Source organism: Anabrus simplex, chromosome 2 (assembly GCF_040414725.1).
Source record: "Anabrus simplex isolate iqAnaSimp1 chromosome 2, ASM4041472v1, whole genome shotgun sequence".
Lineage (NCBI taxonomy): Eukaryota > Metazoa > Arthropoda > Insecta > Orthoptera > Tettigoniidae > Anabrus > Anabrus simplex.
Window position 1 is genome coordinate 528,653,385 of NC_090266.1, and position 19,442 is coordinate 528,672,826.

General features: G+C 38.0%; 1 protein-coding gene across 5 annotated transcripts in view; it reads left to right on the forward strand.

The window, feature by feature from the left end:
• Positions 1–19,442, forward strand: part of LOC136864204 (TBC1 domain family member 22B) — a 276,001-nt gene that overhangs the window by 241,157 nt on the left and 15,402 nt on the right. For all 5 annotated transcript variants that reach the window (XM_067140892.2, XM_067140888.2, XM_067140893.2 and 2 more), the window contains one exon: positions 8,132–8,355. In XM_067140892.2, coding sequence (XP_066996993.1) covers positions 8,132–8,355 — 224 coding nt within the window. The remainder of the gene's footprint in view (positions 1–8,131; positions 8,356–19,442) is intronic.

The window sequence follows — 19,442 nt, forward strand, 5'->3', positions numbered from 1 at the left end:
CAGTATTCACTCATAAAATATGACAGGCTTACACTAACACAATTATCATCATCTAATACTTTTTTTTTTAAATAACACTGCGACTCTTATTAATCTTCGTGAAACACACTATTCTTTTTGTGTGGGAAAGCCACCCGAATACCTCTCTACAGTGGCACTTGAGGGTTGGTCTTAGTTCCGGACTCCAAAATATTTATATGATTTATCACCCTTGTAAGTGCTGGGCATCCTTGGTGCAAATGCAGAGCTAGGCATTTTGTTCCCCTCAAGGTTGCTGAATAGTTAGTAAAGATTTACTTGCTGAAATAATCACCTTTCACCCCCGGGTTATTATTATTATTATTATTATTATTATTATTATTATTATTATTATTATTATTATTATTATTATTATTATTATTATATAAATAATTCACTGGGGCCATCAAGGACCACGTTAAGTCTTGTTGCATTTGACACTGAACTTGGCCTTCTTTAGAGCCCAAATTTCCCTCATTCTTTGCGAGTGGGCATGCTTACGCTCCTCTGTCCAAGGGGCACCGTGCCTTCTCTTCGGTTGCTCGTCTCGGTTTAGCCCGTTTGTCAATATTTTCTTGCGGAAGAGATCTCTGTTAAGGGCATCTTCAGCTGAGATATGTAACATTTGCAGGTCTTCTTTGGTATTTCTAAACCAGGGAATTGTGGTTTTGGGGTTTGAATCAAAAAAGTGAAAGATTTCTTTAGTTAACTTTCTTCCGTCCATTCTTTTCAGATGACCGTAAAATCGTGCCCGTCTTTTTCTGATTGTGTCGGTAATTTTCTCTATTTTGCTGTAGACTTCCTTGTTGGATCTCTTTTGATGGATTCCATTTCTGTACTTTGATCCCAAGATTCCTCTCACAATTTTGCGTTCTCTTTTCTCCAGTTCTTCAAGAAGTCCTTTGTTGGCATTTAAAGACAGGGTTTCGGCTGCATATAGAACTACTGGCTTCAGAACTGTTTCATAGTGACGTATCTTGGTGTTTCGCGAAAGGCATTTTTTGTTGTAGATTGTGCGGGATGTTTGGTAGGTTATTTCCAGTTTGTGTACTCGCTCCTGAAGTGCTTCTTTGTCCAGTCCATTTTTCATGATGATCTCACCCAGGTATTTGAATTTGTCTACTCGGGTTATGTCCCCGTATTTTGTATGGAGTTTTGGTGGAGCCTCTTTGATGTTAGTCATTACTTCTGTTTTCTCAAACGATATCTGCAAACCAGTTTGTTCGGCAATTTCCTTTAAAATTTCAACTTGAGCTCTAGCGGTTTCTATGTCGTTTGAGAGAACAGCAATATCATCGGCAAATGCTAAGCAGTCTGTTGCGATCCCCTTGGATTTGGTTCCTATTCTCAATGGACTATAGTTGGTTTCCTGTAATCTCACCCGCCAGGTTCTGATGATCTTTTCAGGAACACAGTTGAAGAGTATCGGGGATAGCCCATCACCTTGTCGGACTCCTGTTTTGATGTCAAAGGAATGCGAGAGACATCCGTGGAACTTCACCTTGGATTTTGTATCGGTCAGGGTGGCTCTAATTAATGCCAGCAGTTTCAAATCAACTTTAAATTCATTTAAGATGTTTAGCAGGACTTCCTGGTCAGTGGAGTCGTACGCTTTCTTAAAGTCCACAAAGACAGGCACATACTGCTTGGACCTTAGTGTACAATATCTGATGATCGTTTTGAGATTTTGGATCTGTTCAGCTGTTGAGCGACCTGAACCCTCCTTGGTATTCACCTATTTGATGTTCGACTTGTGCTTCCAAACGCTCCAGGATGGCAAGTGATAGAATTTTGTAAGTCACGGGTAGCAAAGATATTCCTCTGTAGTTGTTGATGTTCTTCATGCTGCCTTTTTTGTGTAATGGATGGATCAAAGCTATTTTCCAATCTTCGGGTAGGGTCTCCTTGTTCCAAATTTCTTCTGTTTGCTTTTACAAGATATCAATTGATTCCTCTGGGGCATATTTCCATAGTTCTGCTACTACTGAGTCTTCCCCTGGCGCTTTGTTATTTTTGAGACGGGCAATGTGGCGCTTGATTTCATCTCTGTCGGGTGGTCTGGAATCTGGGTACCTGAGTAAGGGTTCCTTGGTCTCAATGGCGCTTTGCGGTTTAGAGCAATTAAGTAAATTCTTAAAGTAATCTGCCAGAATGCTGCAATTTTCTTCATTTGACGTCGCCATTGTACCGTCCTTTTGCTCAAAGCATAGAGATGGTGGTTTATAGCCAGTGAGTTTGCGTTTGAAGGCTCTGTAGTACTCTCTGCTTTCATTCTTCCTAAAGTTTTGTTCTATCTTTTCAATGAGAGATTTTTCGTATTTACGTTTCTCAGTTCTGAACACCCTAGCTGCTTGGGCACGTTGGGTTTTGTAGGTTTCCCAATCATTTTCTGATTTCGTAGAGTAGTACTGAGTCTTTCTTGGAGGACTGATTCGCAGGTACCATTCCAGCAGGCATGCTTTTTGCTTCTCTTGATTTGGCGGCCTCAACAAGGAGACTTTTGGCGTTGTTAAAGTCACAGTCATTTGGTCTAGCCTTCTCCTGGAACTCCTCGACCCTTTGCCGAAGTTTATCATTGTCAAAGCGTGTGATCTGTTTGGTTGTCTTCCTTGTGTTTGCGGGAATTGGTTTGAATTTGATAAGAGACATATAATGATCTGAGGCCATATTGATGCCTTTCTTTACCTTGACATTCATAATCTCAGGGCTGTTTCTCCTGGAGATTGCAACATGATCAATTTGGAACTCTCCGAGAGCTTGGACGGGAGAACGCCAAGTCATTTGCTTTCTGGGTAGATGGCAAAAGTGGGTCGACATGACCTGCAGGTTGTGATTTTCGCAAATGGACACCAGTCTTTTGCCGTTGGGATTGGTTCTTTTGTGAGCAGGGTAATTTCCTATAACTTTCTTGTACTTCTGTTCACGACCTAGTTGGGCATTGAAGTCACCCAAAAGAGGCTTGACATGGTGTTGGGGATTTTGTTTAATTTTTCATCCAGTAGGTCCCAGAAATTATCAACTTCATCTGGATCAGACTTGTTCTTATCGTTTGTAGGAGCATGTGCGTTAACTAGGGCGTAGGTTTTGTTCGCGAATTTAATTGTGAGTATAGACAATCTGTCATTCACAGGTTCGAAATTTGCAACCGATTTAAGGATCTTGGTTCTAACAGCAAACGCGGTTCCAAGCATCACAGCTCCATTGAGGATTCCTCTTTGCGCTTTGCTCTTGAAAAATCGATAGCCTTCGGATTAAAAAATCTCTTCATCTGGGTACCTTGTTTTCTGTAGGGCCATTATGGATATCTGATTTTCGTGAAGAGCTTTGGTGAGGGTTTTCAGCTTGCCAGTTTGTGTACGTGAATTTATGTTGATAGTTGCCTGAGTTTTTGACTCTTCGGGGTACACCGAGGCGCTCCGACTCGTCTCTTGCATGATGTCGAGTCTCCCCCAGAATCCGAACAAGACTCGTGTGCCGTGGCGTTCACAACGAGGGATTTATCCGCAGATTTACCCCCTGGGGTATGTTTCTTGAAATGTTGTGCCATCATGCTTTTTGACTTGACTTTGCTTTGGACGGGTACCCATCCTTTTACAACTAGGGTTGTTAGCCCTAGAGGTTGCCTCAAGATGTTTTCTGGCTTCTGGTCATTTACCAGTCTTCGCCGTAACCCTGGCAAGGGACCAGTTTTTTTTTTTCACGGTGGTATTTTATTTCCCTACTACCCTCTGACTCTGCTGGCGGCAGAGCCAGCGAGCTTCCCCAATTCCAATGGGATGCGCCCGATGGAGGTAACCGGTATTATTATTATTATTATTATTATTATTATTATTATTATTATTACTTTAAATAGTACACAAAGAGAAGAATTATCCCTCTTTAATTTTGGGATAGTAAACAAGTTGGCATTGAAAACTCCATAGAACTGACAATGGGGTGAGGAAGTATCCTCCTTTTAAAAATTTCACTGATTGCATTGTGGGTGTAATCTCCACCCATGCTAAGGGGTTCCCGTGTGGCACAAGGGATTATTTCATTAGTTCATTATTCTGATCACCTAATCTACATATTTTTTAACACTGCTTACAATTTCTGTAAAATCTGTGCGTGTTTTTTCTCATAATGTATTTTTTTCAGCAGGTTTTAAAAGTAATCACTAAGTGGTGCATCACTAGGATTAATTCCTTGCATAATCGGTTACATGATAGTTAGTACTACTTTCTGATGGACACGACCCCTGCCAGGTGTCAGGGTGTAACTCGTAATATACACAAACCTGGTATCTACAGAACAAACTTGATATAATACAAGAAATAGGCTGATAATTTCTAATAAAGGCTTCTGGTGCTTAATTAGTAGTCATCTTTACTAATTAGGTTTTATAAAATCAAACTTCCTCGTCTGATAGGGTTCGCAGGTGTGGAACAGTTAAATAACGCAATCTCCCTATTGGTCAAAATCATCCAAAGAAGACACTTACCTGAAGTGGCCTCAGCTGTCCAAAGAGGAACAAATAGTCCTTTGTCTGTCACTGTTTCTAAGCTGATCCCCTTATTTCTTGTGTGCTAACGTGCTGGGTCTTCCCCTGCAGTCTGCGTCTTAAAATCGTGCTCCCAATGTCGGCTGCCTCTTGCATCATATGCCGAGGGCACAATATATATACCATATATTTACTGTAACTTCATATAAAATTCTTTTAACCAATACACTCAGCTAAACTCCCTAATGAAACTACTATCTTAGTGTGTACCTGGATTTCTCATCTTAATCAAACAGAGCATTGTTCAAAAATCTACCTATCCTACACCCAGGTAGCTGGAGTAGAATATAATGAAGATAACAAATTTCCATGAAAATAATTAAGAAATTCTTGTATATTTTAACATTTTATGACAATTTTCATGTTAAATACTGTGAAATGTTCAAAGAAGTCCAGTTTAAGATGTTTCATAACCCATTTAGGATTATTGAAATACTATGGTTAAGATGGGCCGGCCCCACGGTGTAGGGGTAGCATGGCTGCCTCTTACCTGCAGGCCCTGGATTCAATTCCCGGCCAGGTCAGGGATTTTTACCTGGATCTGAGGGCTGGTTCGAGGTCCACTCAGCCTGTGTGATTACAATTCAGGAGCTATCTGACAGTGAGATGGCGGCCCTGGTCTAGGAAGCCAAGAATAACGGCCGAGAGGATTCGTCGTGCTGATCACACGACACTTCATAATCTGCAGGCCTTCGGGCTGAGCTGCGGTCGATTGATAGGCCATGTCCCTTTGGGGCTGTTGCGCGATGGGGTTTGGCTTGGTATGATTTAGATAGTTTTAGATAGACATGGTATAGACCAGTGGTATTCAAAGTGTGGTATGCGTTCCACTAGGGGTACGCTTCTAACTATTTTCAGTGAGCAGTTCAGAAAAGAGTTAAGCCTGCTCATTTTCAGTAAAATCTTGTTTTGATTTAGTGGTTTTGTCTACCACTACAGAGTCCCCTTTCTGAACTATTCATTCTAAAATGTATGTCAGTTTGTATCTCCTATTGACTAGATATTATGTAAAAATGCTTACTTATGCTGCATTACACTTTTTTAAGTTTTGTTTCAAAATCCACTCATTCATTCAATTTTTTTCAGAAACAGTGTATATAGTACCTGTGACTGTGGGTTTATTCCTGGTGTTGCTGGGGTGGGATTTTCAGTTGAAAATCTCATAGGGTCAGGAAGTGCAAGTGACCTTAAATCCCTGGTCACAACTCTTTCATGCCTTAGTGCATACAGGGACCCTGAGCAAGTGTGATAAGCTGCGGAAGATGATGATGATGATGGTGATGATTATTATTATTATTATTATTATTATTATTATTATTATTATTATTATTATTATTATTGTTCCGAGGTATCTGTGGAACAGCAGAGGTGAAAGAAGGTGCTGGGTGGAATAGGTCTCAACTTACGAAATTAAAGTTAATTTAAAACTTTATCAAAGGTTATATTTTCTTTTCAAGGTAAATAAATAACAGAATATAACAGGTCCCAAGTAGCCAATCAACAAATTAAGAAAGTACAATTTTAGTTCATTACAAAAGTTGGGCTTCGAGCCCGACACTCACGAACCTTGAGCTATAAGCCCAACTGTACCTATATACCTAGTTCAAACAAAGGGGCAGAAAACCCCAATCATGCCAAGGAGCACTGGCTCCTGATTACCATATTAAGCCTCCTCGAGACACACAGAAACCAAATTTAAGAAAGCGCAAACCCGCTCTCAAGGTTCACGCCCATCAAAGGCCACAACAAACTATACTTCAAACTGCCCTCAAGGCATACCAAGAACAGGGGTAATAAATACCCAACCTACTGGGCCTATTCAGTAAAGAAGCAGGTTAATTACATGGCCCAAAATACCAACTTGACTGGAGGTGTAACTTGCACTCCTAATACACTGTTAAAACCTACTTGGCACTAGGCCGCATACACAAGGGCTAATCCCATACTAAAGAGGTGACTTGTATAAGAAGACTTTATTACATTAAGAAAGGAAGAAACGGTTGTGAAAACAAAGTCACCTCAAAACAATAGGAGTGGGAGCTCGAGAGGGTTTAGCACTCTCTATCCCAATTTATAGTTAAAGAGACGAAGTTTTACCAAGTGTCTATTACATTTTAAAGATAGTTTACATGAGAAAAGTTTCGAACCTGCCCCGAGGGTTAAACTGCTGAGCTAGCGAGAAATGAAGTTATTAAATGGCCATTACCTTATGGATGAACTGCTGCCCGAAGAAAGAGGAGCTTCCCGCCCCCTGCTACATAGTCACACTAGAAGAGATGTTACTGAAGTGGCACCGAGACAAGAAAATCAGCAGTTTATATACCCTCGTGGAACATTCGAGACCTTTCATGAATGATAAGACACACCCACAGCAGTTTATTGGTTACAGAACACAGTTACAGAGCAGGTTGGGGAAGAAAGCCCCGATTGGCCGAAAATTAATTTAAGAAATTCGGGATTGGCTAATTTTGAAACTGGCGGAAAGAAAGGATTAACATTGCCAACTCTCAAACCACAGAACAAAATTTAGCAAAAACAAAACTTATGAATGTTAAATTTCTTCAGGACAGTTCATTCCTTAACATCAGAGTGCGTTATTATAGTTTTGTAAAGACATCTGTTAGAGAACGTCCACAAGTCGAAACAGACACCGTTCAGACACTTCAAAATTACCAAATTTATTGTGGTGACATCTTTCGAGAAACCCTCGGATTAATATAGTTTGTTAAAGTTCAGGCGTTCTCCTGTAGAGGAGTTTAGACTGGCGCAATATTTGAATTTGCGTTGTGGAGGTGTACCGCCCGGTACAATTATTATTATTATTATTATTATTATTATTATTATTATTATTATTATTATTATTTGGCATCCAGCAACAATCATTTGTTATTTCTAGTATAATCGCAACATACTCATACTTTGGGGGTACGAAGGTGAAAGGGTTGGATTTTGGGGGTTCGCCAACCAAAAAGTTTGAATACCACTGGTATAGACTATGTGACGGTTAGACTGATACCAACTGGTTTGAGTAACTGGAATGGTGTGCGCTCTGCATTGATATATGCACAACTGATGCTGATCAGGGTATTTCAGTAACAAGCATCTGAAGAAAATTTGCAGAAATTCTGAATTATTCTCTGAACAACAGGGGCGACAGCCTTACATGCCAATCATTGATGACTGACTATGATTTTTTTGTTCTTGCTTTTATTGCACTGAATTTCCTCAGCAAATGGCAAAAAAAAGTACTTGTCAGCGTATGGAGTCTTCTGTGCAAAAATATACAATTATACAGCATATCAGTCAACAGTGTATAAAGTATAATATATATAGTTCTTCCCTGCTTTCAGCGTTGTGGTTGAAGTAATGATTATTTTTTCCTTTTCCAGCAAAATTATTTAAATAATGCAAGTTTATTGACTATTTCTTATATTTTTTTTTGCCTAGCTTGATATTGTAATTGTAGTATGTGATGAATTTCATGAGTTTGTAATATTTCTTTCTTACCTTATGAATTTATTTTTGTCAAGAACATTGATTTATTTTGTTCTATTAGAACTCTTCATGTTTCAGGTCAGCTACACAGGCATCTCCAATACCATGGTGTTGACTACCTTCAATTCTCTTTCCGATGGATGAATAACCTACTTACACGTGAATTGCCCCTCCATTGTACTATACGCCTTTGGGATACTTACTTAGCAGAATCGGATGGTTTTGCTTCTTTTCAACTGTATGTATGTGCAGCATTTCTCTTACACTGGCGACGAGAACTTTTATTAGAAAGAGATTTCCAGGTAATCAGATTATTCCTTTAAAATTATGATGCGACGAATGGGCTCGATTTTAACCCCTTAAAATAATAATAATAATAATAATAGTTGTTATAAAATTGAGATTGTCCCAGATAACTTATTATTATTGAAGTATTTTATTAAACGAGCGAGTTGGCCGAGCGGTTAGGAGTGCATAGCTGTAAGCTTACATAGGGGAGATAGTGGATAGACAGTTTGACTTGTCTGATGATACACATTCTGGAAGACCTTCAGATTTTGACGAAAATCACTTGAATGAGTTGCTCCATGAGAATCCTCATCAAACAATGCGGGAAATAGTGCAAGTTTTTTAATGTGATCAGTCAGCTTTTGTACGCTATTTGCATTCGATAGGTAAGGTACAGAAATTGGGTATATGGGTACCACATGTGCTAAGTGACAGTAACAAAAATCAACAAATAAACATCTGTTTGTCATTGCTTGCCGGCCCCGGTTGGCTTGTGATAGGTATGAAGCATTCCCTTCGAACATTGTCACCGGTGACTGTATGTCAACATGAAGAAGAGGAAAGAGTGGCTCAGCTCATCAAAAAAGAGCAACTCCCCGTGCGAAGGATAGTGCCCATCCACAGAAAATCATGTTGTGTGTTTGGTAGAACAAATATGGCATCCTTCACCATGAACTTCTTCTGAAAAACGTAACGATTACCTCTGCTGTGTATAGTGACCAGCTAAGATGGCTTGCCGTTGCTATTGACAACAAAACACAAAGACAACAACCAGTCTTATTGCTCCATGATAACACTCGTCCACATACAGCGCAATTGACCAAAGGTGTGATTGTTGAACTTGGCTGGGAGCCTCTTCCTCATCCTCTGTATTTTCCTGACCTTGCCCCATCAGATTCAGGGGCAAGTGTTTCCTGACGAAGGTTCTCTTGACCAATGGGTAACAGATTTCTTCCAGTCAAAACCAAAACAGTTCTGCAGGCGAGACATTCAACTGCTACCTGAACTTTGGCAGAAGGTCATAGAGAGTGGAGGTGAATACATCACTGAGTGATTGTGATTGTGAGTTACAGTGCGTGTCAGTAACAGTAAAATGATATAAAATATAAGAACCGCACAAACTTATGCATCAACTCAATAACAGCTTTACCACGAGAAGCATTTGATGGAGATCTTAGAGTTGTGATAGCCGAAATGAGAGTGGGGAAAATGGAAAACTTAAAGGAGGTAAGAGATAGTAAAATAAAAGTGTGGAAATTAAAAGATAAGAATGTACAAGAATTTCTGGAGGCATGGAAACAACAGATTCCAGTTACTGAAGTAGGAAATGTGGAAGATGCATGGTCCAACTTCCAAAGGGCATTTGTAGGTGGAGTAGAGAGTTCCTGTTGTAGAACATCGACGAGAGTGAAATAAAATGAGACACCATGGTTGAATGAGAAGGTGAGTGAAACAGTGGAAGAATAGAAGAAAGCAAGGCAAAAATAGTATAGATATAAAAGAAGAAGAGAGCAAATGAAGGTATTTTGACAATAAAAGGAAATGTAAGAAATTGGTAAGAAAAGAAAAGAAGAAAACGGGGCGATTTGGCTCTGTTGTTAGGAGCACGCACCTGTGAGCCTGCATTCAGGAGATAGTGGGTTCAAACCCCACTGTTGGCAGCCCTGAAGATTGTTTTTTGCATTTCCCATTTTTACACCAGGAAAATGCTGGGGCTGTACATTAAGGTCACATACAGCTGCTTCCTTCCAAGTCCTAACCTTTTCCTATCCCATTGTCGGGCACAAAGGGTCTTCATAGACCTACGTGTGGAGCTCTGCGAAAACAGGGCTCACCCATTTCTTATCTATCTATCTATCCCATCGTCCCCATAAGACCTATCTGTGTCGGTGCAATGTAGAGCCAATTTATATGATATGAACTTGACAATAAAAAGAAATGTAAGAAATTGGTAAGAAAAGAAAACAGTGCAATTTGGCCGTGCGGTTAGGGGCACACAGCTGTGAGCGTGCATTTGGGAGATAGTGGGTTCGAATCCCCTCTGTTGGCAGCCCTGAAGATTATTTTCCATAAAATGTGTGTTAATCCTGTTACCTTTCTGATTTATGTACTTGTTTGAACTGATGATGATTCAAAGGACTAGTTTTCATTTATTAAAGGTGTAAATGATACACATTATATAAAGTGTTGAATGGTGGAACATCCCTCGACTGATTCCTATTATGTCAAAAACATAACAGATGTAAGGCTTTTCAGGCATTTGTGTTTGCCTGTTTTGCCTTAGGTCTGACACTAGACTCATCAGAGTGGCATGTGTCAGACCCTACCCACTGACGCTGGGGTGTATGCAGGTGAACTTATCAGAAGCCCTTTTAAGAGGCACAGTCTGATAACTGCATACGGGAGATAAATCTCCGCAATGGAATTATTGCCCTCCTAGCAATTCCGAATGGAAAATTCTAAATTCCCATGGAAGGAATTAGATATTTTTTACCAGTAGAGCATGTCAAAAATATAGCCTTACATCTGTTATGTTTTTGACATTGTTGACATGCTCTATTGGTGAAAAATATCTAATTCACTCCATGGGAATTTAGAATTTTTTGATTCCTATTAAACGTCAACACGGAAATGAAAAGTTATAAATTATGATACTACGGCCAACCAGGCACATAAAAAGCTTACAAATATTTAAATCTAAGGAAGAAGATAACGATCATTAACAAGGACACTGCCTTTTTGAAAAGAATGCCTTCTCAGTAATCTAATTCCTAAATTTTTAAGAGCCTATAACAAAAAATATAGGTCCACAGTCCAAACACGTAACACCCATAATAAAACCAATAAAATATGGCTGAAGGAAGAAATAAAGTTCCTGTATAGGAAAAAGACCTTTTTAAACACTCATTTCTACGAATCACACTTAGACGCAGACTTATTGGGATGATTTTCTCAAGCACACACATTACAAAATAGAAAACATTTATACCAAGATATTGGACAACCTCGGTAAGAAAATAGAAAATCTCAAAAAATGCATGCCAGTCAAAATCACACCACTTTAAGTTAAATGTGAGAGATTCTACACCTAACTCCAACACAAACAGTGAAGCTCCCAATGAACAATCTGAACATACTACTTTTTAAGCCCCCCATCCCATTAAAAACATTTCTAAGACAGCTTTCAACAAAATTTAAATAGAAATATTGAGCAGAGGTCAAAATTTTAATTGAGGCCTGCACTCTAGAAATGAAGAATTAAATACCCTAGACACCAAAATGGAACATGCCATTAGTAAACTCTCCACACAACAGAAGGAAGAAATTAGATATTAGGCCAAAAAAGATTAACCAAACTTCTTAACAACCAGAAAAATAAACCAAACAATAACTCTACCCAACGCCAACAAATCAACCAACTAAAAAGAGAAAATACTTGTCGAGTTGGCCGTGCAGTTAGGAGCACGCAGCTGTAAGCTCGCATCCGGGATATAGTGGGTTTGAACCCCACTGTCGGCAGCCCTGAGGATGGTTTTCCATGGTTTTGCATTTTCACACCAGGCAAATGCTGGGGCTGTACTTTAATTAAAGCCACGGCTGCTTCTTTCCAATTCCTAGACCTTTCCTGTCCCATCGTCACCATAAGACCTATCTGTGTTGGTGCGACATAAAGCAACTAGCAAAAAAAAAAAAATAATAATAATAATAATAAGAACTAACAATCTCATAGTTACACAAACGGACAAAGGAAATACTACCGTTAACATGGACAAGGAAGACATGTTAGCAAAATCAAAATTTTTTCAAGAGGGAAGTTACAGAACAATCAGCGAACAAGATTCCAGCAAATTAATAAGTATGAACCCCAAGCTTCCAACAGCAAGGGCACTCCCTAAAATCCATAAAGAAAGCACGCCATAAAACCAATAATTAATTTTAGACCCAGCCCAACGTATAAATTAGCGCAATTCATCCAAAAATTTCTCAAAAAACACTATGTCCTTCAAGCAAGAACTTCTGTTAAAAATACATTAGAATTTTGTAACAACACTAAAAACCTCCCAATTCAACCTTACCATTCATTAGCATCCTTTGACATCAGGAATATGTATTCGAGCATTCCTTTAGACGAGACCATTTCAATCATACAGAGTAACCTGCAACAGCATAGTAAACTAAGCAGACTTGAAATAGAGGAATTTATTACTTTGGTTAAATTCACGTTCAGTAATAATTACTTTGAACCTCATTAAGTCTTTAGGCTTTTTCAATCATGAAATTACCAGCGTTTCGCCCCAGTGTAGCAGTGGACTCATCAGTTGGAATGCTACACCTTTCAATGATGTTGGCGCTAGTGCACCGTTGAGAAAGCACTGGAAGCCTCCTATGTAGGACAATACGGGGACGGTACACTAGGGAATACATGTGCCTCCACTTTTATAAATGCCTGCCTTTGCATTACTAATTAATAATTAATTTGTTTTTAAGGGGGTAATATATCAACAAAGCAGCCTTCCAGTGGGATCTCTGGTGTCGGGTATTATGGCAGATATTTGTTTAGACTGTCTAGAGCACACAGCAAAATGGAGCACATTTTTTTCTGGACAAGATTTGTCGATGACACCTTCACAATTTTCTATGAAAGGCATACCAACAGCTAAACTATACCAGATGAGTTAAACATTTTCACATTAGAAACAGAATCCAACCGTTCCCTAAATTTTCTAGACTTAACAGTTACAAGAAATCATCACTACCTTTTATACGATATATACAGAAAACTTACACAAACCTACAATACTATCAAACAATTTTCAGTCCACCCAAATTCCCATTAAAAAAGCCTCAATTTATAGCTTGGCCCACAGGGCATTCAATATACCATTATCCCATTCCAACATAAAAAAGGAACTTGACATCATCAGGCGATAGCACATTCTAATGGGTATAACAGTGGGTTCATCGACCAAATAATATCTAAAATTCAAAATAAACCAAAATCTACTCTTATTAAAGAAAAGAAGCAGGAAGACAGTTATTCAGTTTTCACCTTCAACAACGATTCCGTATACCAAGTAGTAAAATTGTTTAAAACACACGGGGTAAAAATAACGTTCAGGACAATCAACAACAATCTTTCTCATTTCCATAATCCAGGGTCCATAAATAAATCCAACAAGTTTGGGAAGTCTGGTATTTACAGACTACAGTGCCACTCTTGTCTAGCAAGTTACATAGTAAAGACAGGGAGGAGTTTTAATACTAGGTACATCGAACATATTAATGAAGTCAAACATAACAGGCATTCTGCCATGGGAACACACATGCACTAATCTAACCACAATTTTTCCAATATATGTAAGGACTTGTAAATCACTGACATCATGAAATAGGGACCTCTGCTTAATATCACAGAAATGTTTTATATATTTTTGGATCAATGAGTCAATTTTAATCACAGTTTGAATTAATCTATCGAGAAAACAAACATCCTTTTTGAGGTTATCCACCTCCTTATTTTTAAGACATACCTAGGGAGAACAGCACATCAACAGATCACTTCCCCACTCTCTCACACCCCCTCCACACCACAGCCAATCCAAAACAAGTCACTGCCCCCTTTTAAAGTCAACTTGCCAACATCATCTAGCAACAAGCTCCACACAGACACGGGTGAGCAGTGTACCTCCAGCTTTCCTAGCGGTAGGATTACGAGAGCGAGGAGTAAGGGAGTAAGTACTATCAAACAACCAGCTCTCCAATAATTAAAGACCGAACACACACATTAGCTCTCACATCTTTTTCTTCTTTCTCCACAGACATCCAGCTTTTTGCAGTTATATTGTTCCATACAACCAACGCCGTATCATCATATAACTTTCAATATCAACATCAGTAGCATTATAGCAGCCACTACAAACAACGAAGGATGTTCCCCCAACTCCTCGGCAAACTGTATATAATTCATAAATGAGCACATCCCAATTCTACAACCTCCGACTGCCTTAACATCAGCATTCTTACAAGATTGTTGATTCTGACATATGTTTTTAACTTATTTGATGGTTCAACTAGGAATAAACGAACCAAATAAAGTGTTCACATTTTTAACATATGTTTTTATATCCATGGGTACATTAGAGCATTACAGGAACTTTATAACATCCTCAACCACAAGTTTTTACATAAGATTTTAAAACTCTGCTTAATATTGTGCATACGTGCTCAATTTAGTTGTGACTTAGACTCTAAGGAAGTCATTTCAAATTCAACTTGTTTTTATGACATACAATTCATGTTAACCATTTTAAGTGTATTTTTAAGACAAATTTTATTTTAAAATGTGTATTAATCCTGATACCTTTCTGATTTATGTATCTGTTTGAACTGATGGATAATTGCAAAGGGAATCAAAACTAATCTTCATTTATTAAAGGTATTATATAAAGTGTTGAATGGTGGAACATCCCTCGACTAATTCATATCATATATGTCAACCATCAACAAGAAATGAAAGTTAAAAATTATGATAGTAAAGCCAATTGTAAAGAAAAAAAAAATGAAAAGAAGAAAATTTGGGAAGAATATACACAAAAGATGAGGAGAACAGATGGAGAAGGCAGTAAAAGAATGATGTATGGAATTATTTGAAGTAATAGGAAAGAAAGAGTTTATATAAAGCTGTTGAAAGAAGAAGGTGGAGTTTATAACATGTCCAGAAGAAATAAAGAGCCGGGCTGAATGGCTCAGACGGTTGAGGCGCTGGTCTTCTGACCCCAACTTGGCAGGTTCGATCCTGGCTCAGTCCAGTAGAATTTCAAGGTTCGGATGTTACACATTTTTGTATTAATGTAGCCTTTAATATTCCTCTCCTGTTAAGTAATTCATGTCTATGAGTTTTTTCCATTTTGATTTGAACGTACAACATGTATAAGAGAGCTTTGGTTGTATTCTTTTCTCCCTGCTTGCATTATAGTAGGACTGTAAAAACTATAGACTGTGCCATCTATTGGATAAGTCTTGAAGTAATTGAAGAATAACGAATGGGCTCTGAATTCTGGCATTGTCAACATCTATAATTTTCGTATTGAAATAGCAGTTCTTTGACCGCGCTCAATAGCTGCAGCCGCTTAAGTGCGGCCAGTATCCAGTATTCGGGAGATAGTAGGTTCGAACCCCACTGTCGGCAGCCCTGAAAATGGTTTTCCGTGGTTTCCCATTTTCACACCAGGCAAATGCTGGGGCTGTACCTTAATTAAGGCCACGGCCGCTTCCTTCCCACTCCTAGCCCTTCCCTATCCCATCGTCGCCATAAGACCTATCTGTGCCGGTGCGACGTAAAGCAACTAGCAAAAAAAAAAAAAAAAAAAAAAAACATTTCTTTGTGAAGAAGTAATTATGAATAATGTGTTACTTAACTAATTTAATTATTCTTTAGTTACTTGAACTGATGGATGTTGCCTGCTTCTTGGTGTTATTGAGAATCCCCAATTTTTATGATACAATTTATTTTTTGCTATTGGCTTCACGTCGCACCGACACAGATAGGTCTTATGGCAATGATGGGACAGGAAAAGGCTAGGAATGGGAAGGAAGTGGCCATGGCCTTAAGTAAGGTACAGCCCCAGAATTTGCTGAGTGTGAAAATGGGTAACCATGGAAAGCCATCTTCAGGACTGCTGACAGTGGGGCTCGAACCAACTATCCCTGAATACTGGATACTGGCCGCACTTAAGCGACTGCAGCTATCAAGCTCTGTTTGATAACTCTTGTCAGTGTCAATGAAATACGCAGAAACTTTCACGTTCCTATCTGTATTTATACAAAATTCGACATTCATGGAATTGAATTTTATTGCGTGGACAACAAGTTTATCATTGAACAGTTTAAAACTAAGCCCCTTGTTTCCGATTTGAATTTATTTCATTTAATGTTATAATTATTCCTGCAACATTGTCTTTGTCTGGTATATATAATTATGTTTTAGTTATCACATAATCTGTTTAATTTTTATTTGGCTGAAGATGGCCACTAAGTGGCTGAAACTAGTCCCAACACTGATGTAATATCATTTACTTGATATATTGTATTGGAAATTTATTTCTTATAATTGCACTTCAGTATGGAACAAAAATGAAATGTATACGTAAATATTTGTTTCCTGCGCAATGTGGGAAAATAACTGGTCAAATACAGACAATTCCGATACAGAATTATGTACATATTTGTCTCTCAGTTCTCCTGACACACCTGGAGAGCCTGTAAAGTGATTACTAACCCATACCCAGTCACTATGTTTTGATTTTACACGCAGGACTTTAGCTATGATTTCACACTCATTTGTATAAGATGAATTTGTCACTTTCACTTAAAATTTCTTCTTCAGTATTATCATAATTCCCATCACTGTCTAAAACACTTTCAATTATTATATTGAACATGTGTGTTTGACAAACTGAAAAGCTTTCAAGTTAAATTTAACTAAGTCGACACTCAAAAGTATGGCTTCCTTCTAACGAAAGTACTGTTAGTTTCAAGGGCCAGATTTCCTTCAAAACTTATAACCCCCAAAAACCCACAAAATGGGGTCTGAAAATTTGTTTTAGCTGACTCTGCTTTCGGCTATATTTACTCGTTTTTTGCTGTATTATGCTAAAGCTTCAACTGACACGTTAGACAGACCCGATGTACCGTTTGCAAGGAGAATTGTGATGCACGTACTTGGAAAACTTTGTCAGTCTGTTCCATTTGCTTCAGGTTACCATATATATGTGGACAGGTTTTACACAAGTGTTGATCTGGCAGAAGAGTTAGGCAAACTGAAGTGTCATGTAACTGGGACAATCATGCCAAACAGAAAAGGAACACCAGCTCAAATATTTTCTAAGATGAAAATAGCCTTGCATGAAACTAGAGCTTATAGGTGTGGCGATGTTATGGTTGTTGCATGGAAAGATAAATGTGCAGTTCTATGGTCCTACATAGCACACCGCTGTGTCAGGTGATGTACTCAGGAAAAATCTCAAAACTGGAGTGGAGGAAGTCATCCAAAAGCCACTATAACTGATTACCTTGGATCGAGTAGGGGTATTTCAGTTGCCTTGACAAAGAATACTGCAATGTATGCGAAATGTCGGCAAACTGTACGTAAAGTACAGAAAACAACAACGCGGTTCAACTCGGAAAAAGAACTAAATAATTGATTCTTGAAGTATTCAATAATTTTAGCCCTTTTATACAATTTACTATGGAGATAGAACAGAACTGTAAATTGTATTTCTTAGATCTCACTATAAACAGGAATGAGTCATCTGTCATTTAGCATATAGGGCCTACAGAAAACCTACACAAACTAGCAACATGATAAGACATAATTCAGTACATCCTACCTCCCACAAACACGCACCCTTTTATAGCACGATATATAGAGCTTTTAATATTCCTCTCTCACTGTCAGATCTTAAAGAAGAACTAGACAACATTCATTTAATCACTAAAAGGAATGGATATAGCGTGGATTTTGTTAATAAATTAATTTTCAAAGTAAAACATAAGTTAAGGTCAAGTTTAATCAAGGAAACTAAACACAAAAGAGAGTATGCAACATTCACCCATAATAATCAAAATGTTCATCGAATCACCAATGTTTTTAAGAATTTTGACATAAAAATAGCTTTCAGGACAACTAACAATAATTTTGCACATTTTCATAACTTAAATTTGATCAATAAAAACAACAGACTAAAATGTCCTACATGTCCAGCAAGTTACATTGGGCAAACAGGAAGAAATTTTAATAGAATATATATATTGAGCATATAAATGCAAGAAGAAATAATCGTTTCTAAGGTATGGGGCAACACATGAAGGATTCTTGTCGTAAATTTTCCAATATTACAGAAGACTTTTTCTTATTTCTGGACCAGAAAAACAATTCTAATCTTCATTTAAATGAACCAGTAAATAAAGTTAATACAGTGTATGAAATAGTTTACCCTTTCGTCATGAAAATATATCAAAAGAATATTGATCTTCTTCATAATTATGTACTTTCCAACTTGCTAACCCTTTGATCCTCCCTTCCTAGTCCAGTCAAAACTCCTCCTTCTTCCCGTACAAACTCGCTCACAGTGAGGATTGGAGATAACACCAAAAGAGGCTCGGCAGCTATTACCAGGGATATCATGATAGAACACTTCCAGAGGTTGGACAGCATGGGCAAGGAAGGGAGTAAATACGGTCATATAGTTTCTACACTCATTTCTTTGATCTTTTACAAAGGGTCACTTTCATTTTTCTTCCTTTTTTTCTTTTCAGACATTCACATATTTTTAACACTACAAGTTATATAAATAGATATAAAACATCACAAGCTTACTGGTTCTCCATCCATAATGTCATAATAAAAGCAATAATCACGTTAAATGATGTTCCCTTCCAGAACACCAATATATTGCCAAGATTAGACAGAACTTTGTAAGCAAGGCCCATTTGGCATTAGTTTTGTATATACCAGAAAAGACAAATATATCCACAGTTCATCTAAGTGTTGAGAGTTCTACATGAAAGAATTTCAGTCATACTGCAGCATAACTTATTTATGTGTAACATTAGTTACTTTCAATGAGTTTTAAAATCAGAGATACTTTTATAAATGTAAATAACAGGACATTGAGGAATTATTTTATTGTAACTTTTTATCCGTGTGTATGTAATTGTATAATGGTTCTTGATTTTAATTTTTGAGCTTAAGATGACTCCATGATGAGCTGAAATTGGTCCTCTAGTGTAATAAAACTAGTTCAAGATATAACAAGTGTTGATTTGGTGGAACATCTTTTTAAAGTAGTTTTGAAGTAAGTTAACATCAACATGGAAATTAAAATTATTTATCAAGGCATACCACATAGTCGAGCATCTTATCTCCTTTCTCCCGAGTCTTCCCAGCCGAAGATTTACAACAAATTAAGGAATAGATATCAACACAAATTCGGTGAGATGATAGTGTTAACCAGGGAGGAGGAAAAAACACTTGTTGAAGGGCTGATGCTATGTGCCATGTAGGGATTTTTGCTGAGGGGTAGCGATGTGCATAATACCA